The 25,444-nt window shown below is 45.0% G+C and overlaps 1 protein-coding gene across 2 annotated transcripts in view; it reads left to right on the top strand.

The window, feature by feature from the left end:
* The window catches only part of UNC13D (unc-13 homolog D), a 218,722-nt gene that overhangs the window by 82,810 nt on the left and 110,468 nt on the right, over positions 1 to 25,444 (top strand). For both annotated transcript variants that reach the window (XM_068261959.1, XM_068261960.1), the window contains exons 4-12: positions 3,140 to 3,181; positions 3,264 to 3,356; positions 4,893 to 5,000; positions 8,301 to 8,360; positions 9,096 to 9,162; positions 9,821 to 10,007; positions 19,048 to 19,092; positions 20,821 to 20,889; positions 21,260 to 21,329. In XM_068261959.1, coding sequence (XP_068118060.1) covers positions 3,140 to 3,181; positions 3,264 to 3,356; positions 4,893 to 5,000; positions 8,301 to 8,360; positions 9,096 to 9,162; positions 9,821 to 10,007; positions 19,048 to 19,092; positions 20,821 to 20,889; positions 21,260 to 21,329 — 741 coding nt within the window. The remainder of the gene's footprint in view (positions 1 to 3,139; positions 3,182 to 3,263; positions 3,357 to 4,892; positions 5,001 to 8,300; positions 8,361 to 9,095; positions 9,163 to 9,820; positions 10,008 to 19,047; positions 19,093 to 20,820; positions 20,890 to 21,259; positions 21,330 to 25,444) is intronic.

Genomic DNA, 25,444 nt, shown 5'->3' with positions numbered 1-25,444 from the left:
GCCACCATCCTCAAAATCACTTCCGTCTCAGTTGAAATAATTATACTAAGATCATTTCTCCATAGAGCTATTGAAGGCTAACATGACTGGATGCCTGGGGGTATCTCTAAAAGCTTCTTCGGTCTTCGACAAAATATAAATGGGAATACTGTAATCAATTACACATAAGCTTTCAGTTCCCTCTCTAATGATCTACTCACAAGATACTCAGCTAAAATGTTAAATGTAATATATCCACTAATGCAGCCAAAGGATTGGAGGAGACACTCTCATAATCTTAAAGCGGATCCGAGATGAAAAACGAACTATAACAAGTACCTTGTCTATATATCTTATCTAAAGTTTAGATAGTTTACACAGCAAATCTAGCTGCAAACAGCTTCAATAGTTTATGATTATTTATTCCTGTGATAGAATGACAGCAGCCATGTTCTGCTTGTGATTGTTACACACAGGCAAGCTGATCTGCATCTCCAGCCCTCAGCCTGTGAAAACCTAATTCCTCCTCCTCCTTCCTCCTCCCCTCTGTCTCTGAAATCTCTGGCTAGTAACACCTCCTCCTCCTCCTGCCCAGACTGAGCTCCCATAAGCCCTTGCTGTCTGAAAATGCCAAGGCACTCTGAAAAGCAGTGGGCAAGGCTTCTTTAGTTTATAGGGAATTAGAATATTAAAACAAAAAAAAAAAAAGTATTTGGCTTGAGGAATGCCCCATAAACTATATGAAAGGAACACAATTATGTAATGAGTAAAAGTTTATCTCGGATCCACTTTAATTGCTCAATAATCTTACAACATCTTGTTTTTGGTATAATACTTTCCCACCCTTTGCTGTCCTTGTCCATGTTGTAGAGATGTTCTCTTTTGTACCACATTAGGAAGAGAACTAAATTATCTCAGGCAGGGCCGGATTACCGACCAGGCAACAAAAGCAGTCGCTTGGGGCCCCATTCAGAGTCAAAAGGGCCCCATTAGCACATAAACCAGCCCTTGCCATCCTGTCAGCGGTGGTTGGATGGTATAATGGTTAAAGGGACTCTGAGCAGTGCAGTAACTATGGAAAGATGCATATCATTTTAAAGCTCTATTTCTCCTCTTTCCAATGATATCTAAACGGCTGCTCTATGCCTTTTCGTTTTCGATATTTTCGCGATTGAAATCGCGGCCACAGGACGACTTTTCTCCAAAGTCAGCGGTGGCTGGATGGTATAATGGTTAAAGGGACTCTGAGCAGTGCAGTAGCTATGGAAAGATGCATATCATTTTAAAGCTCTCTTTCTCCTCTTTCCAATGATATATAAACAGCTGCTCTATGCCTTTTAGTTTTCGATATTTTCGCGATTGAAATCGCGGCCACAGGACGACTTTTCTCCAAAGTCAGCGGTGGCTGGATGGTATAATGGTTAAAGGGACTCTGAGCAGTGCAGTAACTATGGAAAGATTCATATCATTTTAAAGCTCTCTTTCTCCTCTTTCCAATGATATATAAACAGCTGCTCTATGCCTTTTAGTTTTCGATATTTTCGCGATCGAAATCGCGGCCACAGGATGACTTTTCTCCAAAGTCAGCGGTGGCTGGATGGCATAATGGTTAAAGGGACTCTGAGCAGTGCAGTAACTATGGAAAGATGCATATCATTTTAAAGCTCTTTTTCTCCTCTTTCCAATGATATACAAACGGCTGCTCTATGCCTTTTAGTTTTTGATATTTTCACGATCGAAATCATGGCCACAGGATGACTTTTCTCCAAAGTTGGCAGCTCGATTCAGCACAATGCAATGAAATATAAGGAACCCAGGGGGATATAATTACAAACATCATGCTGGTAGGTGTGAGGATGTAATGAATTAGTTGTGGGTATGCTTAAAGGCATATCCACAGGCACTGCTTGGAGTCCCTTTAAGGGCTCTGCCGCTGACACAGGAGACCAGGGTTCGAATCTCAGCTCTGCCTGTTCAGTAAGCCAGCACCTATTCAGTAGGAGACCGTAGGCAAGTCTCTCTAACACTGCTACTGCCTAAAGGGCGCGTCCTAGTGGCTGCAGCTCTGGCGCTTTGAGTCCACCAGGAGAAAAGCGCGATATAAATGTTATTTGTCTTGTCTTGTCAAATGATGCCGTGCGCTGCTGATTGTCTTCAGAGCCAGGCTCTCCTCCTAGGTCCCCCTCCTGCTACTGTGCGCTCTGCCACTGCCCACTCCACCCTCCCTTCCCACAGAGAATCACAGCTGCAGCAAGAATGATAGCAGCAGATGGCAAACGCTCACTCACCTATCCATGATCCAAGCAATAGAGATCCCGTCATCTGAAACCCATCTGTCTCTTCTACAGTGCAGCCGCTCGCTCTGAACTTCCTGATTCTCAGATCACACAGGAAGTAGGAAGTAGTAATAGTAGTAGTAACAGAGCGGCAGCACTCTAGAGGAGACAGATGGGCTCCGGATGACGGGACCTCTATTGTTTGGATCGCAATAGGTGAATGTGAGTCATCTGGTGCTGTCATTCTCCCCCGCTTCGGCTGCCTTCTCTGCTGGACTATCGTATTCACTGGGATGGAGGCTGCATGGTGGCTGTCTAGTTTGGGAGGAAATTGGTTGTTCGGTGGTGGGAGTGGTTATGTAATTCTGTCTGGGGAACGGCTTCCGGTTTGGCGTTGTCCAGAGCTTTCTGCTATTGCCAGGCTGGAGATGCAGGGGGAAAGTGCTGCTGCTGTGATATCTGGCGCCCTCTTCACAGGGGTGCCCCAGCCCCTGAGTGCAAATGTCCCAGCCATTCATCTCTCACTCTGCATTTTGCCGCTGCTATTCCCTGCATTGTGCACCCACAGAGGAAAGCGTGCTGTTGCCCATAGCAACCAGTAGCTCGGCTGCCCGGTGTGTGCGACATATTGCTGTGCAGCTGCATCTTCTGATTCTATTACGACATGATGGGGGGGCCCAAATCAGTTACTTTGCTTAGGGCCCCATTTAGCCTTAATCCGGCTCTGATCTCAGGTAAGGCAGCAGACAAAAGTAGTGTGAAAAGTTCTAACCTCTTTTCTTACAAGTTTCTATCTAAAACTAACATTTTGTTTTTTTCATGGAATTCATCTTTAAAAGCCTAGTAGTGTTTCACTCTGTTTTATGTTCTTGTTTTTCACACAGAAGGAGTCTTCACTTGGTCCTCATCGCATCACCCGTAGAGAGGTAAGACAAGATGCTAGATTAGATTTGCCATATCATTCCAAAATCTCTTTCTCATTTTCTACCATCATTGGCTTTATAACAGGCTAGGTACGGACGGAAAGGAACAGTCAACTCAACAAATAATAAATCCACGAGGATCAAAGACGATGAACCTAAAGTCTCTCCATCAGTTCAGGTATTACACATATTAGCATAATACCATAATATGTATGTCCGCAAGAGGCATTATTTGAATATAAAACAGTGTCTCACAAAATAAAATAAAAAGGGACAATCATACATTTTACTCCATACTCAATACTATAAACTTGTATTGACTACAATTTTTGTGCACAAGAATCTGTTCATAAAAAACAAAAAGGAAAAAATTGAGTCTATTCTATCATCAGAGATCATGCAGCTATCATGTTGGAAAGGATTCACTGCTGCTGAAAATAAGTGGCCGGTCCATCGCTTTAATTGCATTTGGAAATTTTGTAGTAACAGAGCTTATAGCTGATCTCCATTTGTTTAGCTTTGAGACTTCATTTAAAGAGAAACTCCGACCAAGAATTGAACTTTATCCCAATCAGTAGCCGATACCCCCTTTTACATGAGAAATCTATTCCTTTTCACAAACAGACCATCAGGGGGCACTGCATGACTGATATTGTGGTGAAACCCCTCTCACAAGAAACTCTGAGGACCATGGTCCTGGCAGTTTCCTGTCTGTGAACCTTGTTGCATTGTGGGATATAGCTGTTTACAGCTGTTTCCAACTGACAAAAAAGCATGCAGCAGCTACATCACCTGCCATCAGTAAAAATGTCACCATGTGATAAATGTCAGAATGTAAATCAGGGATATAAAAGATTTTACAATGGGTAAACCTCACTCCCAAACAGTTCTCTGCTGCTTTATAAAGCCTGCAGGCTGCTTATAAGCCAATGAGAAATGCACACATAATACACCTAGCCTGCAGTGATAATCAAGCAAAAGCTGAGCAAGTCAGCCATTCTCATTGGCAAGTGCATTTCTCATTGGCTTATAAGCAGCCTGCAGGCTTTATAAAGCAGCAGAGAACTGTTTGGGAGTGAGGTTCTCCAATTGTGTGTTTGGTAAGTTTTAGAGCAGTAGGAGACAGGCCTTGGAGGTGGCAGCTCCAAGGTCTTGGCTGCGCTCACATGTGGTGTTAGATGCTGGTTCTGGGGCCCCGGGCAGTGAGAGTTCCCGGGGCCCCAGGCTGGCTCATGCACCATTGTTTTTAATTTACAATGGGTAAACACTGACTGCTTCATTTATACATAATTATTGTAAAAATGAAGCACTTTTTTTTATTATATCATCTTCACTGGAGTTCCTCTTTAACTTCAAAGGAATTATCCCCTTTGAGATAAGTACTCTGCTTTTCACCTCAGCCTGCAGAAGTCATTGTGCTGTAAATGCTTGGAATGCTTTGATGTCTCTCTGCTAGCAGAAAATATAGAAACTGAAACCGGAGGTCCTCTGTTATTGTCTTACACTGCCCCCTAGTGACAAGTGGCCATAAATACACATTACAGCAGTACTAATTAGTAGCAAGGAAATGTAACAAATAAGGAATAATAAAATGTGATAACATACGTTGGCCAGCAGCACTTGCAAGCCTCTAAATAAAACGGACTGCTAAAAGGTTAAAAGAAACATCTTTTAATGACATTTCAGTAATACTGTGTTAACTTTTCTTATTCAGAGAAATCTGCTTTATGGTGAAGCTTTATATACCCTAATACACCGCATGGGTGTTCCTGAGGCGGAGCATATTTTTGATTCTGACCAGCTATATGAATATCTGCAAATGGTAAGAAACCTAAATATCTGCATTTCATGAGCTACGATCTAATGATGGGGCCAGTAGTGATAGAACAGGTGAGAGGGGGTCTGAACAACACACTGCACTGCACAATCTGCCAAAATATACACCAGAAGCTGAAAATATCACAGTTTACACAAGACAAGGCCAAGAACATTTATGTGGTGATTTTCTTTCTTTTTTTTCTTTTTTTTATGTAATTGGTAATACAATACATTGGATACAATGAGGATGAGTCTGAAAACTTCCCTCAATGAAAACTCTAGGGGTGAACTAATATGCCTCAGACAGTCTCCCGAAAATATCCTTGAACTTCTGGGAGGTACCGCAAATTTTAAGCAAACACATTTCATGAATTATAAGGTCAACTTCAAAGGTTAAAGTTGGAAATTAAACCCAGAATTTCTTCTTTGCTCTAAAAAATTATTTACAGCATATTATAGACAACCAGCATTTTTTTTTTACTAGAACAGCATTCAAAGGGTTACACACAGGACTGGAACGCTCAGTGCAGAGAAATCTGGACTCAACTGAAGTGTAGATAATGTTATCTTGTGTTTACTTAAAGCGGACCCAAACCAAACATTTTTTTAATTAAAATATTTAGTTGCAGCACTCTGACACATACAAAGATAAGTAAACGCTCCTTCAGGCCTATGAGCATTTCAGTGCATGCTTTTCACCCGTCTCTTTCCATAACTAGGGTTATACAGGTGGCAGCCATTACTTCTGAGCTTAGTAGGAGGTTTTAGATCATGGGTGTGTTTGTCATCAGCTACCCTCCCTCACAGGGGCATCATCTGTGAAATCTCACACAGTGACATCATCAGTAGCAGCCTGTGTTTTGTTTTTTATCTCCTCCACCAGTCTGCCGGATTCTGTCCCGGCAATATGAAAGGAAGGGAGGAGTTCCTCCAATAAATGTAAAATATTTTATATTTGTCATCATGTACTAGCTGAAAAAAGGTTGCTATTTATTATTATAAGTTAGAAAATAGATTTTATTTCTGAAATCTTGTATTTTTAATTTGGGTCCACTTTAATTGTATCAAGTAAGGAACGGGACACATTCTCTGACTGTGCAGAGGCTCCTGGACACAGACAGAAACTCAAAGCATTTCTGCCTTCAATACAACATGAAGAAAACCAGTTATGAATAAAATGAAAATCAGCTCTCAAAGCAAAAAAAACTGTACTTTTGGGAACTTGTAATTTCTAAATGAATAATAATACTTCTGCACAAAAGCAAGTATGATAATTGTATCTCATATAAAAAGTAGAAAAACATGTTTCTATTGAGTATTATGTCATGGTTTTATACTGCTTTAATAGCAAAGCCCTTGTACATGTTCGAACCGCCACATTTGCTAGGTATACATAGGAAACAGTGGCAACAAGGGAAAATACAAAACCTTATGGTCAGAAAATACAGCATAAAAATAAGAACATGGAGATGGTTTCTGAGATGTAAACAACGGTGGTGCTATGTGTGAACTCAGCTTCCATATAGTCCACTGTAGTCTACGGTAGGGCCAATTTTAGGACCTGTATCTTTTTAGGAAGTGGGAGGAAACCAGAGTGCCTGGAGAGTGCAGACACAGGGAGAACATACAAACTCCATGCAGACATACAGACTCCCAGGATTTTGCTAAAGGAGATGTAATTACAGACAGAGACTTAAAGAGAACCTGTAACAAAAAAGTTCCCCTGGGGGTTACTACTACTCACCTCGGTAGGGGAAAGCCTCAGGGTCCTAATGAGGCTTCCCCCTCCGCTGTAGCTGCAGGCAATCCAGCGCTGTCTCTCCCCCGACCCCCCCCCAAGTGTCCCTCCTCAATCCGGGCTCGGCAAGCCTGACAAGGCTTGCTATATTTACCTCCCCTGGCTCCAGCGGGTGGCGCTGTTGCGGCTCTCAGCACGGAGATAGGCAGAAATAGCTCATCTCTGTCGGGTCCGCTTCACTACGCAGGCACAGGAGACTTGCAGGAGACTTGCACCTGCGCAGTAGAGCGGCCTGACAGCGATCGGCTATTTCTGCCGATCTCCGAGCGGAGAGCCGATACTGTGCCTGCGCTGGAGCTGGGAAGGTAAATATTTACATACCTGCTGTTTGGGGAGCCGCCGCTGTGGGACCGAGGTGGATGGGGGAAGCCTCAATAGGATCCGGATGCTTCCCCCACCTGAGTTGAGGACCCCTCAGGGGAGCTTTTTATCGTTACAGGTTTTCTTTAAAGGATATCCGAGGCAACAAAAATCCATCTTTACTCACCTGGGGCCTCTTCCTGTCGCTAGAAGTCACTTGTGTCCCTCGCCGTAGCCCTGGTCTTCTCCCAAGTCCTGCTGGCAGCCTCTGAAGTATCACCAACCCCCGATAGGTCTTCTGCGTATGTGCAGGCATGCGCCCACATCATCAGGAGGAACGTAGTGCGCCTGCGCAGTATTTCTGCAGAGGAGCAGTGCACTCCCGCTGAAGACTGCATATGCGCAGAAGGCACCAACCCATCGGGGGTGGGCGATCCTTTAGAGGCTGCCAACATGACCCAGAAAGACCAGTGAGGGACACACGTGACTTCTAGGGGCTGGAAGAAGCCCCGGGAAGTAAAGATAGATTTATTTAGTCACTTTGGATAGCCTTTAATGGAAAAAAGTGAGTTTTTTTTTCCCATACTTACTGGTGTTAGAATGGATTTCTGATATCTTCCTGAGTAGTATTTTAGTTACTTGTTTTGAATATGCAAACTGTATTTCTGCTTTCTAGGGCTGAGATTTACTTTGTGAAGTGCTGATGAATGCAGCAATGTTTTAAAGGGACTCCGAGCACCTCTCATGGGCATGACTTTAAGCCAGACGACTTCCAACAAAGTCGTGCTATGACCCCTCTAGAGGAGCCTCTTGCAATGGCCATGCGTGTCACTTCCTCTTCCTGCTTCATTCAGTGATGCACTTCTCTAACAGAGAAGACAGGGGTCACCCGGAAGTTATAACATAGCCAAGATGGTAGCCGCGATTTTTAAATTGAACGAAAACTATTTGGTGTAGAACGGCGATTCAGGCATCAAATGAAAGAGGAGAGCACAATCTACAGAAAGGTATGCATCTTTAAGTACTTTCCGATACTGGTCGGGGTCTTAAAGGCATGCCCATGAGAGGTGCTCAGAGTCCCTTTAAGTGGCACATTTATTGATCTATTATGAATAGATCACTATATCTTGTCAGGCAGTTTTGGACATGAGGTGACAGAAGACAAATTTACATGTTATGGTCACTGTTGTAACTTTTTTTTTACAGGCCTTCAACATGGATCCCGCAGAGCATGAAGCCATGTTTCAAAGCGTGAAAGCTCTTGAGGTGAGTGTAACAAATATGCGCGTTTCATTGACATTCATGATATAATTACTCAAAATAAGTACATTTGCTTCGACCTGCGCCTGTTTCAGGGCCGATCCAACCTGTCGGCTGAGTTACTACTTGAAAGTAAAACGGACATTTTTTGTCCATTTCACTACATTGCAAAACTGGCAATGAACTATTTGTAATATATATATATATATATATATATATATATATATATATATATATATATATATATATATATATATATATATATATATATATATATATATATATATATATATATAAAATATATATATATATATAAAATATATATATATAAAATATATATATATATATAAATATATATATATATATATATATATATATATATATATATATATATATATATATATATATATATATATATATATATATATATATATATATATATAAACATACATACAAACATACATACATACATACATACATACATACATACATACATACATACATACATACATACACACATACACACATACATACATACATACATACATACATACATACATACATACATACATACACACATACACACATACACACATACACACATACACACATACACACATACACACATACACACATACACACATACACACATACACACATACACACATACATACATACATACATACATACATACATACATACATACATGTATATAATATGAAACTCTAAAATCTTTTCCAGCCTCCAGTTTTCTGCGTGAAAGTTACAGTCAAAGAAGCCAAGGGGATCCTTGGGAAGGATGTTAGTGGTAAGCCCATAAATCTATATACATTTATTTCCATCTTCATAAATATTCACATGAGAAAACCAGTGATGATTTTATATAATGTACTATTTACTATGTTTGTTTATTTTTGTATTGTAAATCAAAGTTATAGCAAAGAGCTGAACAGAGTTGGATATGTACAAGATGTGTGAAATGTATTGCTTGTCAAGTGATTTAACATTAACATTTATTTATTTATTTATTTATTGTATTTATAAAGCGCCAACATATTACGCAGCGCTTAACATGTAAAGTACGGTATATTATCCTTGGTGCTGATAACCAAGCAGTTTATTTCTGCCAGTTTGTTTCTGGTTATTTGCCAAGGTAATTCAAATACCTTATTCTGGATAGCAGATTACACAGCTGATAAAATGTATTTATTTATGTATTTATTTTAATGTAGAACTTGTGGTTGTTATGCTTGTTCAATACCGAGTTCAGTGAAATTTATAGATCGTGTTCTCCTTCAATGTTCAGGAGCCGATTTGTTGGAGACAGTGGCATGTAGATGGATAGAATCAGATGAGTTCTTTTTCTTGCCTAGAGCTTAGCATTTAACCCATAATTATTTAACCATTTAATTTAACATTTAACCCATTCTTATCCATAATAACCTAATATTATTCATCTCTGCAAGGTTTTAGTGACCCATACTGCCTATTGGGTATTGAAAGTCGGTCTTACTCCAGGGATGTCAGTCCAAATCCTGACAAAAAGCAGAAGCAAAAAGCCGTTGTCCGGAACACCCTCCCAGAAGACCAGACACACAGGACACAAATAAAGGTCCAGACCTTAAATCCTGTATGGAACGAAACTTTTATAATGTAGGTATCCTCTGCAGGTTTTTATCTACTCTAAAATGGAAGTAATCTTCAATCACTGTGCAATTCTTGGAAAACGCTTGTCCGAGAGTACAGCAAGCCTGTGAGGCAGCCAAACTCCTCTGCCAAACTATTGTCACCCACATGAAGTAGACAAAAGTTTGCTTTCTTAAAACAGAAAGAATTTGCGATAATTCAGGTTGGAGTGAGCGCCGAGATGTCTCCCACAATGCACCCCTGCTGAATATATGCAAATTAACCATTGTCGTCCTTAGAAGCTAAACACACCTCCAGACCCGCTGGAATGCAATGATGTGTCAGTTTGGTAATTAGTGCAGAGCCATGATAATCCAACATGCATACAGACTGTTTCGGATTGGTTGGAGTAGGGCTTGGGTGTCTCAAGCCCTACTCCATAGTGCCAAATTAATCCATGCCATGCACTGATGAGGATTAACCAATCTGAAACAGTCTGTATGCATGTTGGATTATTATGGCTCTGTACAATTAACAAGCTGACACATCATTGCATTCCAGCGGTTCTGGAGGTGTGTTTAGCTTCTAAGGGCAACAATGGTTAATTTGCATATATTCAGCAGTGATGCACTGGGAGACATCTCAAGCTCACTCCAACCTGAATTATCGCAAATTCTTTCTGTTTTAAGAAAGCAAACTTTTGTTTTTCCATAGCACTTTAGTAAGGGGGCTTTTAGGACCATTGTAGCTCCTCACACACTCCAATGAGTTCTGGTTCACCATGAGCTTGCTGGTTAGTCTGTACCACATGAGGTAGGCAGGGAAGGACAGGAAGTGCCATCAGATACTCCCTCCTACAGAGCACTAAGCTGACCCTGCTTGTCTGTCTCCTCCATGTGATCCATAGGAGTGAACAGAAGGAGGGGGTGGGCAGGGCCAGGTGATGGTTCTGTGCTGTGCTGAGTAAGCAACTCCCTCTCATTTTTCATCTCCATGTGTTGTTCACAGATCTCTGGCTCTTAAAATAGCACGAGTAATGACACAATAATGGCTATTCACCTTTACTGATGATACAAAATACTGGGAGAGTGAACTAGGGCTTTAAACTCACCATACAAAATAGCTCTTGTTTTACAAATCTAACCTTATAACATTATGGCCTCGATTCATAAAGCATTACCTCATGCGGTAATGCTGAAAACAGCAGACTTTACCGACCACTTAGCAAAATGTCAATTCATAAAGGCCGTTACCGCATGAAAAGCTGACATTACCGACCAGGGAGATAAATTACCGACTTGGCTGCAGTTACTGACAACACATGTCAGCAAATGTCAATTCATAAAGCCTTCAACAAGCGGTAAGCTTGGCGGTAGCTACCGACACCTCTAGTGAGGCGATAACAAGTTACCGACAGCTTTGACAGCTCTGATGAATGCAAAGTGCAGAGAGCCGAAGTCTGTTTGATTCATCTGTGGAGAGAGCCAGAGAGCCCTCTGTGTGAATCATTTCAGCAGGCAGGGAAAGACTGTGTGACTCATCTGTCTGAGTCATCAGTGGAGAGAGCCGGCTGTGTGAGTCATTTAGCAGGCAGGGAAAGACTGTGCGACTCATCTGTCTGAGTCATCAGTGGAGAGAGCCGGCTGTGTGAGTCATATGAGCAGGCAGGGAAAGACTGTGTGACTCATCTGTCTGAGTCATCAGTGGAGAGAGCCAGAGAGCCGTCTGTGTGAGTCATATGAGCAGGCAGGGAAAGACTGTGTGACTCATCTGTCTGAGTCATCAGTGGAGAGAGCCAGAGAGCCGTCTGTGTGAGTCATATGAGCAGGCAGGGAAAGACTGTGTGACTCATCTGTCTGAGTCATCAGTGGAGAGAGCCAGAGAGCCGTCTGTGTGAGTCATATGAGCAGGCAGGGAAAGACTGTGTGACTCATCTGTCTGAGTCATCAGTGGAGAGAGCCAGAGAGAGCCGTCTGTGTGATTCATTTCTGCAGGGCAAAGAGAGAATGGAGACACTGCTCTACTCTACCGCTGAACGGGCTGCGGTAATTTACCGACCTCCAAGGGCAGCTGGGGAAATCTTTATGAATTAGCACACAGACCGGGAAAATACCGAGTGCGGTATTTTCCCGACAAGATTTTTTTATCGCACTGCTGTTTATGAATCGAGGCCATTGTGGAGAAAAGTTAAAGGATGCCTGTAACCACCCAGGACACAAAGTTACATACTCACCTATGGATCCCTTGGGGCCCATACCCATTACACAATTTGTTTCTGTCCACTGGTGTTATTTCGAGCAGCAAGTGATCATTGTCACGGTCTTGCGACATGGGTACAGGTGTGTGATTACACAAACGAAGTTTGGCTACATGCAGCGACAATGACCATCACAGCTGATAGTATCTTTAAGATCCCCGATGACCTCTCGCGTTTGAACCCGTAATGTGCGGTCGTGTGACGTTGCGTGTACCAGCCGGCAGGAAGATGGATGGGGGAATGCTTGTTATCAGGGCATGTTGCTATCGCCCATCAGTGGCTGGATAGTGTAATGGTTGTGGGCTCTGCCTCTGACACAGGAGACCTGGGTTCAAATCTCGGCTCTGCCTGTTCAGTAAGTCTTCAGTAAGGAGTTCTCTTGGCAAGACTCCCTAACACTGCTACTGAGTGCGCTCTAGTGGCTGCCTCACAAGTGCTTTGAGTCCGACAGGAGAAAACCGCTATACAAAAAAGAAGGAATTATTATCTTCCTGCTTTGTTAGGGGAGTATTCAGGTTTCTGCATCCCCTCATCCAACCGCTGAGCCACTGCTTGTGAAAACAAGTGGTTCCATGCTGTGCACATGTGAGTGCAAACTCATGCATGCACAGTACGGAGCCGCTCGTCTTTGGAAGTACTCGGAGATAGTGTTGGGCGAACACCTGGATGTTCGGGTTCGGGAATGTTCGCCGAACATGGCCGCGATGTTCGGCATGTTCGGGCCGAACCCCGAACTCCCCGAACATCCTGCTTTTGGGGGCCCTATGGGGTCGCAGGCATAAGGGGGGAGCATGCCCCGATCGCGGGGGGGGGTCGGAAATTCCCCCCACCCCCTCCGCTAGCGCTCCCCCCCCTGCCCGCTTCCTCATACAAAAGAAGTGAGTGAGGAGGAGGAGTCCGGAGAGTGACGCGTTGAGGGAGGCCGGGCAGCGGGCGGTTCAGCGGTAGTACCCTTGTGGTACTTCCGCCCTTTCTCTGACCTCACGTCCTCTGCATACGAGGGTACGCGTCACGCGTACCCTCGTATGCGTCATCACGCAGAGGACGTGAGGTCAGAGAAAGGGCGGAAGTACCACAAGGGTACTACCGCTGAACCGCCCGCTGCACGGCCTCCCTCAACGCCTCACTCTCCGGACTCCTCCTCCTCACTCACTTCTTTTGTATGGGGAAGCGGGCAGGGGGGGGAGCGCTAGCGGAGGGGGTGGGGGGAATTTCTGACCCCCCCCGCGATCGGGGCATGCTCCCCCCTTATGCCTGCGACCCCATAGGGGGGCCGTATTCGGCCGAACAGGGCCCTGTTCGGCCGAACAGGGGCCCTGTTCGGCCAGGCATTGAGCCGTTCGGGCGAACCCGAACAGTTTGGCCGAACACCACCAGGTGTTCGGCCGAACTCGAACATCACCCAAACAGGGTGATGTTCTGCAGAACCCGAACAGTGGCGAACACTGTTCGCCCAACACTACTCGGAGACCCGGGGAGGATTCAGAACCTCCCCTCTTCTTAGGCGAGTATGTAACTTTTTCTTCCCTGAGTAGTTACAGGTATCCTTTAAGAGTCCCACAAACACTTGGGTCAAGGTGGGAGTGGTGTGTGGGGGTAGTGCATTAACATGATATGGGAAGCATGGGAAGGGACTAAGATTTTTATGTTCTGAAAACATGAATATTCAGATGTTGTATTTTGTGCTGCTAAGCAGCTTCTCTCTGTCTAGCAGTTGTTATTACATGTTATGTTAATATGTCATTCAGGGGAGGACTGGGACCTTTTGGCCTGGGGGGACAACACAAACTAGAGGCCCGTTTCACGGCATCCCCAGCCCAAAGCCATATCTTTCTTGTGTGCAAATCTTCAAATTGTGATGACTAACAGCCCCAGCCACACACACACACACACACACACACACACACTATGTACCTGATGCCTAACCCCATTTCTCCGCACAATCTACCTGTCTGTGTCTGATGCCTAACCTTAAAGGAGTTATCAGGCTTTTTATTTTTTATGAAAATAAGTGCTACTTACCCAGGGCTCGTCCAGCCCCAAGCTCCCAGCATGTCCCTTGCCGCAGCTCTGCAGTCAGCTGTTCGCTGCCGCTGCCTCCCAGCCCCCGGCGATGACGTCAGGCCAACTGCGCCTGTGCGAGCGGCGCTGTCAATCACCGCCACATGGACCAGAGCGTACTGTGCAGATGCAGAACTACTGCACCTGCGCAGTACACTCCGGTCCACGTGGCGGTGATTGACAGTGCTGCTCGCACAGGCGCAGTACAGGCCGACATCCAGGTCGGACTGGTGCCATCGCCGGGGACTGGGAGGCAGCGGCAGCGAATGGATGACTGCAGAGCTGAGGCGAGGGACATGCTTGGAGCGTGGGGCTGGAGGAAGCCCTGGGTAAGTAGCACTTATTTCATTAAAAATGCCTGATAAATCCTTTAAACAACCCCCCCCCCCCAACACACACACAAACCTACCTACCTGGTGATGCCTAACCCCACTCCTGCCCACCCACCATACAAACTACTTGTCTGACACCTACTCCCCCCCCCCCCCTCCAACTACCTGTTTGACAGTGCCTAACTGCCTGCCTCCCCCCTCCCCTGCCGCCAATCACACCACAAGAAGAAAAAACGTTCCCCCTCAAGCCAGGGTCAGAATGGGGATGATTATCACACAAAAAAAACCTCAGAGGGCACTGGCCTTGGCAGAGAATTGAATTTGACAGCAGTAGCAGGCAGGCAGCAAAGTGTGAGTAACTCAGTGACAAGAAGGGAGAAGAAGTACAGAAACAAAATTTATAAAAAACACCTTCTCCTCTGGCAACCTGGACCCGACCTCCTCTATCCTCCTGTCTCCTCAGTCCTACACCTCCTCCTCCTCCACAGCAGCAAGCAGCTATAGGTGGCATCTCCGACTCCCAGCCCCCAGAGTGTCCGACTCCTCCAGCCAGGACAGCCAGCCAGCCACTCGTAGCCGCAGCTCCAGGCCCCCAGCCCCCCCAGCACAGAAAGCTGAAGAGTGAGACAGCTCACTCCGACGACACCTCAGGCACAGCAGCACAGGGGAGGACTGTGTCCGACTCCTCCAGCCAGCCACTCGTAGCCACAGCTCCAGGCCCCCAGCCCCCCCAGCACAGAAAGCTGAAGAGTGAGACAGCTCACTCCGATGACACCGCAGGCACAGCAGCACGTTGCGGGCGGCAATGGCTCCAGGCGGGGGGCGGAGTCAAGCAGGGTCAACCCACCTGACCGGAGAGGACCTAAGCTATTTGTGTCCTTGTGCCGCTCACATCCACCGCAGGCGCAGCCACGCACAAGGGCACACCACGGCCGGCCGCCTCAGCCCCTTCTTTGATTGGATACTTCAACTTGCCGGGAAATATCGCGCGAGGTTGCGATCCCCACTGCGAACCTGTCACCTGTGGTATGTCTGCGGCCGCTGCGTATAGTAGCAGCCGGCCCTAATTACTTAAGATTCGGGCAGCCCGGGGGGCAATTGCCCCCCGTCCCCCTGGGCCAGTCCTCCCCTGATGTCATTTAGTACCATCCTTACACCCCTGCTGTTTCTTGCTAGTTGGTTGCTCCCGCCCTTCATTTCCTGCTGTAACTCCATTTTGCATAGTTGTTATGAAGAGACTGCAGCGTGTAGGAGTTGTGTAACTTCAGTGGAAATTTACCTATGGAAAAGCTTCTATGATTATACCTTTGCTACCTTGAAGCATAAAGAAGTGTTGGGAAACACCTCTGGAGTCTTTACTCATTGAGTAACTCTCAGCCATATTATGTCAGAAAAAAACACACATATTGTCAGGCCCATAGGGATATCTACTCATGAATCAACTCCAATGCCCAATCTAATTCTACACGCTTCACCCTATGTGGCGTGACCGGTAGGTGAAGAGACAACACCTGCCCGACTTCGGTTACGCCCAGGCCTTTAGGCCTCGTTCACATCATTTAGCGCAGATGGCTGTGCGATCGGAACGCAACGTGTACGATCGCACGCCATCTGCGCTCCTATGCGCTGCGCTGCAGATCCCGTTCATTACAATGAATGGGATCTGCGCTGCGATTACCAAAAATGCGTGCAGCACGCGATAGCGCAATCGCGCTGCCACGCAGCGCATATGATGGGAACGGTAGAAGGGCTGTCTATGCCCTTCTACCGTTCTTGCGCGTCGCACACTATACGCGCTGCCAAAATGCGCACGGCAGCGTGTATAGTCTGAACGAGGCCTAAGTGTGCAAAGTATTTGAGCTGAATGCAGGGTGAGCGAATATACTTCCAGTCCAAACAAGGATACAGAATAACAAAGCCCAGCAACAGTCCAGGGTCATACACGGGTAAGCAGAAATATCAACAGTACCGGAGAGCAAGGCAGAGAGTAGTCAAAGAATGTTTCCGAAATCAAACCAAGCAGCAAGGGCCGTCACGATATTCCAGGCAAGAGGCCAGTTCAGGCAGCAGACAAGGGAGGTCCAGTAATCAAAGCCGAGGTCAAAGTCCAGATAATCCAATACAAACAGCAGGTAACATCACATCCAGCAGGCTAGAAGCTATCACAGGCAAGATGCAAGTGTCACAGCACGGTTTAAATACTGACAGCATCTAATCAGTGGCCGGTCACATGCACACAACAGCCAATGACACGCAGGCATTAATCTTGTTTAAGAGAGATCAGTTGACAGGAGTGGCAATACATGTCAGCTGAGTAACCAGTAAACATCCTGACTGTGTGTCAGTTATAGCATAGTGGTAGGAAGCACTGCCTGCTACGTGAGAAACCAGGGCTCAATCCCAGCCAGGATCAGCATCATATACTACCATTTATTATATAAACCCCTGCCTAAGTGTCAGCTGACCATACTGCGGACGAGAGGAGCGATCCCTTACACACACACATATATATATATGTAGATAAATAATTACTCTACTTACATAACATATGTATTGTACTGTCCACGTTTTGATTGTAGTGAGTTTTCTATAGTAAAAGAAGAGAAAATCCGTCTTAGGATTCTCCATTCTGTGTCTATCTTGAAGCCAATCCTGATGTCATTTCCTCCCTTACTCTCCTCTGCCTGATTGTGTATGCATTGCCCGCCCTTCTCCCAGTCTTCAGGCACTCCCACCCAGCTCTGCAATGCAAAGTGCATTGTCTCAGCATGAGAAATATTGGCCAATCAGAGAGAAACAGAGGTGTAGCAGGGGGAAAGAGGCTTGAGCCAATCAGGCTGCATTAGTTAAGTCTGAGAGGAAAGCAAAGAGGCAAAAAAAAAAAAAGACAACCCATGCTGGTTGCAACTTCCTTTGTGTGGCAATGTACCAAATAAGACACAGGTAAACTGGGGAATGATAATTTATCAACAAGAACAGTAATAGTGATTTTTTAACTTTTGCATTGCCTGGTTAGCATCCTTATTACGTGTTTACCAGATAAAAAGAAATAATTGATTTTTTATTTTATGCCCGACAGTTACACTTTAAAGGAAATCCAAAGTCAAAATAAAAAATTAGTTTAATTTACCTGGGGCTTCTTGCTGCCCCCTGACATCATCCTGTGCCCGAGCTGTCCATCTGAGTCCCTCCATCAAGCACTGGTGACCCGCACAAAGCTGGCCAGCCACGCGCCTCCTCACAGAGCATCCGTTACCAGGAGCAATCTGCGAATGCGTAAAAATCGCGACTGTACATGCGCAGAGCGCTACCAGCAGCAGGAGTGTAAACAGGGTGAGCACGGCTCAGGGCCGCACATGCACAGAAGCCAACTTTGCAGGCGTTGGCGCTGCTGGATGGAGGGATTTGGAATAACGGCGCGGGCACAGGATGACTCCAGGGGGCTGCAAGAAGCAGCAGGTCAGTTACATTTTTTTTTATTTTAACTTTAGAGCCCTTTAAGGTGATAATTCAACCTGTTGAATACATCCTTACAGACTGGGCCTAAACAGAGCTCATCACAGGTACAACCGATGCTGAGACAGGCCCAGTGCACACCAAAAACTTCTAGCAGATCCGCAAAACGCTAGAGCTTTTTGAAGCAGTTTTCAGAGCGATTCTAAGCATGTTTAGGCCCCATTCACACTTGCAAAACGCTAGCGCTTTTGCTAGCGTTTTGCTTTGGAAATTTTTGGCGATAAACGCAAAAAAAAAAAATCGCCATTCACACTTGCCGATTTTTTCATGATTGCGATTAGCGACTAAACGCAATCACCAGAAAAAAGGCCTGAAAATGGAGCAGGATACAAATTTGTCTTTGGCGATTTGCGTTAATCGCCGGCGATTAATGCAAATCACCCAAGTGAGAACAGGCCCATAGGGTATTATGGCACTAGCGCTTTAAAAAGCGCTATCACTTAAGCGTGTTGCCGAATTCGCCGGCAAAACGCTCAGATGTGAATGGGGTCTTAGAGAGGTTTTCTAAACATGCCGAGCGTTTTTGCAGTGTTTTTGTGCAGCAGATTACAAATATTGTTACAGTGAAGCTGTTACTGAACAGCTTCTGTAACAAAAACGCCTGGAAAACCGCTCTGATCTAGTGTTTTTCAGAGCTGTGTTCCTCTTTCCTATACTTTAGCATTGAGGCAGAAACGCCTCAGAAATCTAAAAAATGCTGCAGCCCCCGAGTTTGCGTTTGTGGAAAATACGAGCCGTTCTGGTGCGCACCAGCCCATTCACCTTCATTAGCCAAGCGGTTTTTAAAAACGCTCCAGAACCGCTCTGCTGTGCAACAGCCCACAGAGAATCTTTTCATATAGCTGTGGAGTAATCCTATGAAGTACCGGTATACTATCTCATCATAATGTGTCTGTTTCAGGGAAATAGAAGATATGGAACATGCCAGATTTCAAATGGATATGTGGTAAGAAATGGCAATATTGCCAATATCTTTTTTTTTTTGCCAATATAATGATAATGATTTTTAACCTTCTTTTAAGAAAAAAAATTGCACTTTTAAAGGATACCCGAGGTGACATGATGAGATAGACATGGGTATGTACAGACAGTGCCTAGCACACAGATACTGTAACTATGCTGTGTTCCTTTTTTTTCTTTCTCTGTCTGAAAGAGTTAAACATCAGGTATGTAAGTGGCTGACTCAGTCCTGACTCAGACAGGAAGTGACTACAGTGTGACCCTCACTGATAAGAAATTCCAACTATAAAACACTTTCCTAGCAGAAAATGGCTTCTGAGAGCCGGAATGAGATAAAAAGGGGAATTTCACTCAGTGAGGGTCACACTGTAGTCACTTCCTGTCTGAGTCAGGACTGAGTCAGCCACTTACATACCTGATATTTAACTCTTTCAGGCAGAGAAAGAAAAAAAGGAACACCGCTTAGTTATTTGTGTGCAAGGCACTGTACGTACACATGTCTATCTCATCATGTCACATGTCACTTTGGGTATACTTTAAACCCTTTGCCGCTCTCTCTTTGCTCTCACCGATTCATTTCACAAGACAACAAACCATAACTGATTCCTGGGAGCGGGATGGTTCTGATGAAGGCATGTATATGGTCACGAAACACCACTCAACAGATGATATTTGTGTATAAAAGAAAAGAAAAAGAAAAGAGAGGAAAAAAAATCTATGTCAAAAACCACCAGCTTCCCGGCTGATGATATTGTTATGGTTTTTCTTGAGATAAGGCCAGTACTTAGATTTTGTGCACGGATTTCAAATAATCGTAATTTTGCATCATAATTCGCAAATAATTATGATACAAAATCTTAATATGACATTTTGGTAAAATTTGTAATACATTTCATATGTAAACGTAATCATAAACCATAATTCCACTAATTTTCATGTAATTTTATGCAGAATTTAGCAGTTTATAGCAAAGCCCCATATACATGCTACCATCACCAAAATTGCTACATACAACAATAACAGTTCTATAGCGCTTTTCGTCCATAGGACTCAACGTGCTTAGGCTCTCTCAGATTCAGTAATTGGTAGTAGGATGAAGTATTAACAATGTGCCTGCTGACTGTAATGTAGAGGGTCAAAGTTGACCCTCATGATCCACTATGGGGGCGTATCGAAGTTCCGGAAAAGTTTGCGATTCTCCGCGATTGCAAACCCCGGAAGTTCGCCGTTTCTCGTTCACCGGCGAACCGTTCTAAACATCACGTCACCACCGCGTGATGAAACCTGATGTCCTGTAGCGGTACTGCAGGCTGTCATTGCGCAGCGCCCATAGAGGAGTCGGATTTCCGGGCTCTCTTGGCCTGTGTGTTTTCCTGGTCCCTGCTTCCTCCTGGATGAGCGGCTGGTCACTAGTAAGTAGGCAGATCTACTTGTGACCTGTGGCTGTGTGACTGTCCCTAAAGAGTAAGGGCTCGCAAGTCCACGGGGGTGGGGGGAAGGGGGCGCAATTTGTACATCCTCGTCCTGAGTGCAATTTAGCCTAGAAACTGCCCTGTTCCCAATAATGTCTTCGGCTCTCACTGGAGCAATAGTGTAACGGCCACCGCTTTCTAAAAGCTATGCTGCTCCTACAGCACATCAGCTTTCAAAAAGTTTATGTCCCACAATGTCTCCTTTCTAGTGCCATAACAATATTTCTGATGTTCTCTTTAAGGGATTCCGATGATGTAGAATCTGCTCGAACAAAGCTTGGGGATCTCACAGATCTGCATGGACTGAAAAGGTGACAAATTTAATAATGTTATAATAATTTTGTTGAAGGTTAAATAGAATATAACAGACAGTAAACTGCACAGCTCCAATATTTGCCCCAATATAAAACATGCATTGGGGCAAATGGCTCTTTAGCTACGTCACTGAAGTGATGGTTGGGAAACAGCACTCAGCACCTGACCCAGCACACAAAAAGATAAGATAAATATCCTGACATCCCCACCAATGTGTATTACCCTGCTGTGTGTAATTAGTTGGTCATTTCAATAAAACTGGAGCCACAAAAAATGTTACTTCAAGCTAAGATGTTCACTTTACTTCTTTGTTTTATCATATTTTAATTTTGTTAATTTGTGATTTTCCACACCTCTGATTTTCAGGATATTTAAAGATGCCAGGAAAGACAAGGGTCAGGATGACTTTCTTGGCAATGTGGTACTGCGAGTTCAGGTAAGAACAGAGACTAAAATCAGGAGAACACAATATTTTTGCTAGCAAATGGAACAGTTAAAGCATACATGTCAAACTCTGGCCCACGGACCAAGTCTGGCCCTCAGAGCCATTCAATTTGGCCCTCAAGTGTTTCCCCACTTTGCATTATGTTTGGCCTGCTCTAGACCACCAGGGAAGCTATATTGGAGGTGAAGCCCTAGATCATAGGGGAAGCCATATGGGGAGGTAGGGGGAAAGCCCTAAACACTGGGGAACTGTATAGGGGAGGGTGAGGGTCTCTAGACACCAGGGAACTGTATAGGGGAGGGAGGACCACTAGACACCAGAGAACTTTATAAGGGAGGAAGGCGGCCAGTAGACATTGAGGTTGGCCCGTGAATAGGTCCTAGTGTACAATTTTGGCCCACTTTGTATTTGAGTTTGACACCTCTGAGTTAAAGGGAACCTAAACTGAGAGGTGTGAGGATCCGCTCGGCTGCCTGCGCAGGCAGGCAGCTTTTTGACCACTGTTCAGGTCTGCATTCTGCAGGTCTCTGGAAGAGAGACCTTTTGTCAGTTAGTTTTGCAGCTTGCTGCTGAGGAATTTGCATACGTTTGTCATGCAGATTGCCTAGCCACATCCTTTGTAGGCTTGTACTATAAATACCATGTGATATCACAGACCTGGGCTGGTCATAAGGGTTAGTCCTGTGTAACACTCTTGGAGTGTCAGCCTTGCTCATTGTTTGAAAATTAGCTTAGAGTAATTCCTGGGACTGCACTAGGCAGGTTCCCTAGTGCAGTTAGGATTGCATATCTGTTTTGTTTGTCTGTTGCGATTGTCCTGTCCCAGCGGTGGTCGACAGGAAGTCGTTCTGATCTGTTGTTCTTGGAGTATAGCTGGAGCAGCGGTTGCTACCAGCTATCTCATCTGATCTGTCTTGCCTGGATTGCACTCGCCTTGCGCTAGTGCTGTGGATCCTTCTGTTCTGTCTTCCTGGATCGCACTTGCCTTGCGCTAGTGCTGTGGATCCTATCTCTCACTTATTCCTGTTTTCGTGTATCTGTCTTGTCTGCTACGAACGCTTGCTGGAGGCTCGGTGAGGTAACCGTTAAGCAAGCACTCGCATCCTCTGTTTCATGTTTATCTGTCGGTGGTTAGTTAGGCGTGCTTGTCTCTGTTGTGCTTATCACGCGGAGACCGCGCATAAACGTGTGCACTGTTGCGAATGAGTGCGGTGTTCGCGTTTAGTTAGCGTTTGTTATTTTCCTTATCTCCTCATTGTATTATTTGCTGTGCCTTTGCTACTCTTGTGCTCTGCCTTGCTGTAGTCTTGTGTCACCTCTGGCAATCGCCTCTCTCGCGTTTGCGTTCCTACTTCATATCTGCTGTTGTGTATGAACCATCGCGGGTTGGCGACTAGTTTGGTGCACACACATACAATCTGCCCCTTTGCTCAATCTCATTCGCAATCGCTTCTCAGGCGATTGCGTTCTCACTCAGTTTCTTTTGTTGTGTGTCCGCCGTCGTTGGTTGGCGGCTAGATTGGTGGACATACATACATTCCTCATCTGTGCTTATTCGGTCTTGTGTCGCTGTTAGCAACCGCCGTCTCCGGCGATTGCCTTCTCACTTTATCTTCCTGGTTGTGTGTTCATCGTCGCAGGGTGAACACCCATACCCTCTGTCGCTTTGATCTCTCTCTTTCAGGGCTATCTTGCCCTGCGTTTCTTCCCTTCGTGCAATTCCTTTCTGGCGTGTGTGGCAGGGCAAAGGAGCGGTTCCTCTGCACTCCACAGCTCCACCTGCCGACAGGAATTTCCCTCTACAGGTGCATTGCACCTTTTGATGGGTTCCCGCAAATTATACGCTTGTGGAGGATTTCCGCCGTGTCAGCGCACGCCTTGTGCGCTGATCACGGAGAGAATTCCACAATCGTTACAAGAGGGTTATGAATGTTTCCTTTTAAACAATACCGGGTACCTGGCAGTCCTGCTGATCTTAGGCTGTAGTAGTGGCTGAATCACACACCTGAAACAAGCATGCAACTAATCCAGTCTGACTTCAGTCAGAGCACCTGATGTGCATGCTTGTTCCAGGGCTGTGGCTACAAGTATTAGAGACACAGGATCAGCAGGAGAGTCAGGCAACTAGTAGAATTTTAAAAGTAAAAAGTCATATCCTTCTCAGTTTAGGTTCCCTTTAAAGTGTACTTCAAGCAAGCTAGGTAATTGTTAATGTCGTCTTTCTCTTTATTGTCCCCTAACAGGGAATCGTCAATCTAACAGGTGAATAACTCGCCCCTGTTGAAAAAACGCAGTGGTGGCTTTTGCTCGAATACTGGTGAGAAGTCCTTAGCTTTGATGCTACGCCCACCTGTGTTGAGATGGCCGGCCCCAGCTTGGCTGCTGCAGCCTGATAGGTGGCCACCAAGCTGGGCAGGCCAAGGCAACAGGTGGGGTTAGCTTCAGAGCTCTCGACTTCTCAACGAGGCTTCGGGCAAGTTTAGCAATCAGTGGAGCCCGGGTTTACAGCACATAGGGGCTGCATTTAACTCAACGTCTCCATTAGTAGGGTTGAGCGAAAATTGAAAGTTCAATCTTGCTTTTTTTTTTTTTTTTACAAATTTGCTTTTCATTATAAACCATACTAATCGTATTTGCCAACATGGCTAGAAAAATGATATAAGAAGACATACACTTTACAACCACATCATGATCAGAATGAAATTTGAATCATGCTTACCAAACATTTCAGCGAGATCGGCCCTAAGCTTCGCTATGTGGTCGCTTTCTCCCACAACAATGATGGGCACAGCCCAGGGTATGGTATGGAAGGGGCATTATGTCAGGAAGTGATGGATAGGATCCCACCACTGCTAATTATAATGGGGTAGAGCAAAGGGTTTCTCACTGCATGCTGCATTTTTCACTGCGCTAAGAGCTAGACAGACAGACATAGAGAAACACAGAAAGACATACAGGTATGGAACTTCACTGTACTGCAGGGACAGATAGCTAAGTGTAGCTGTATTGTGTAGCAAATTAGCTAAATCTATCATGTACCCTCAAATAGAAGTTGAGCCTGCGTATAAGTCAACTCCAATATTTGCCCCTCTTAAAGCAGTAGGATCAGCCATACTATGCCAGGGAAAAAACACATATATAAGTAGATCTACTTACATAACACATGTATTGTACTGTCCACGTTTTGATTTCAGTGAATTTTATATAGTAAATGAAGAGAATTCTGTTCCTGATGGGGCCATGTCTTTTGCCCACAGTTTGAGGCTAAATGGTGATGTCATTTCTGCCCTTAACTTTTTTTTTTCTTTTCTCCTACAATCACTAAGTCACCTCAGCCTTGCTTGTAAACACAAGTGAGCAGGGGATAGTGTTTCAGATAAGCAGCTAGGCAGGGAAAGAGGGAAGAGGAGGAATATATTATAGATAAAAAGAATTCCCAGCATGCAACTGTTTGGCACTGACTACAAAAGGGCCAGTGCTCCTAAAGTATGTGATAACTCCAAACCATAACAGCAGAAAAAGTTTTGAAACTTTTGAATGCAGGATTAGCATCTTTATCACTTAATACACTCAGACCAGTTGCTGCTGAAATGTTATTTTTATGGTGACAATCCTGCTTTAAGCTGGAATTTTTATTGACTCGAGAATAAGTCTACCCAGCAAAGTTATTGGCTGCACTTGGGGGCCAGAAGATATTAATGACTGCATTGGATAAAGTGCTGCAGCCGTTTAAGCCTCCTTACCAGGGGCGTTTCTAGGGTCCTTGGAGATCAGTGGCACCTGTGGGCACCAGGCGGGGAGGCGCGCGCCGCGGCAAAAAATGGGCGTGGCCATGCGGTGAGTGGGCGTGGCCATGGGTGGGGCCAAATGTACATGAACTTAGCAGCGGTGTAAGCTACGGATAACGGGCCTGCCCATCGAAATATTGGACGGAGCCCCCTGTCCTTTATTTCGATCATTTACAATCAGTATAGGCATAAATCAAAGATGTATACGCACATACAATTTTGATTGGTCAATCACTGACCCCCAATTTCCCACCCCCGTGCAGTAAGTGGGCCAACAGACAATGAATTTTATGAACAGAGCTAAAATTGGCTAATCAA

Source organism: Hyperolius riggenbachi, chromosome 12 (assembly GCF_040937935.1).
Source record: "Hyperolius riggenbachi isolate aHypRig1 chromosome 12, aHypRig1.pri, whole genome shotgun sequence".
NCBI lineage: Eukaryota > Metazoa > Chordata > Amphibia > Anura > Hyperoliidae > Hyperolius > Hyperolius riggenbachi.
Note: the sequence above shows the minus strand (reverse complement) of the source record. Positions and strands in the feature narration are given on the sequence as shown.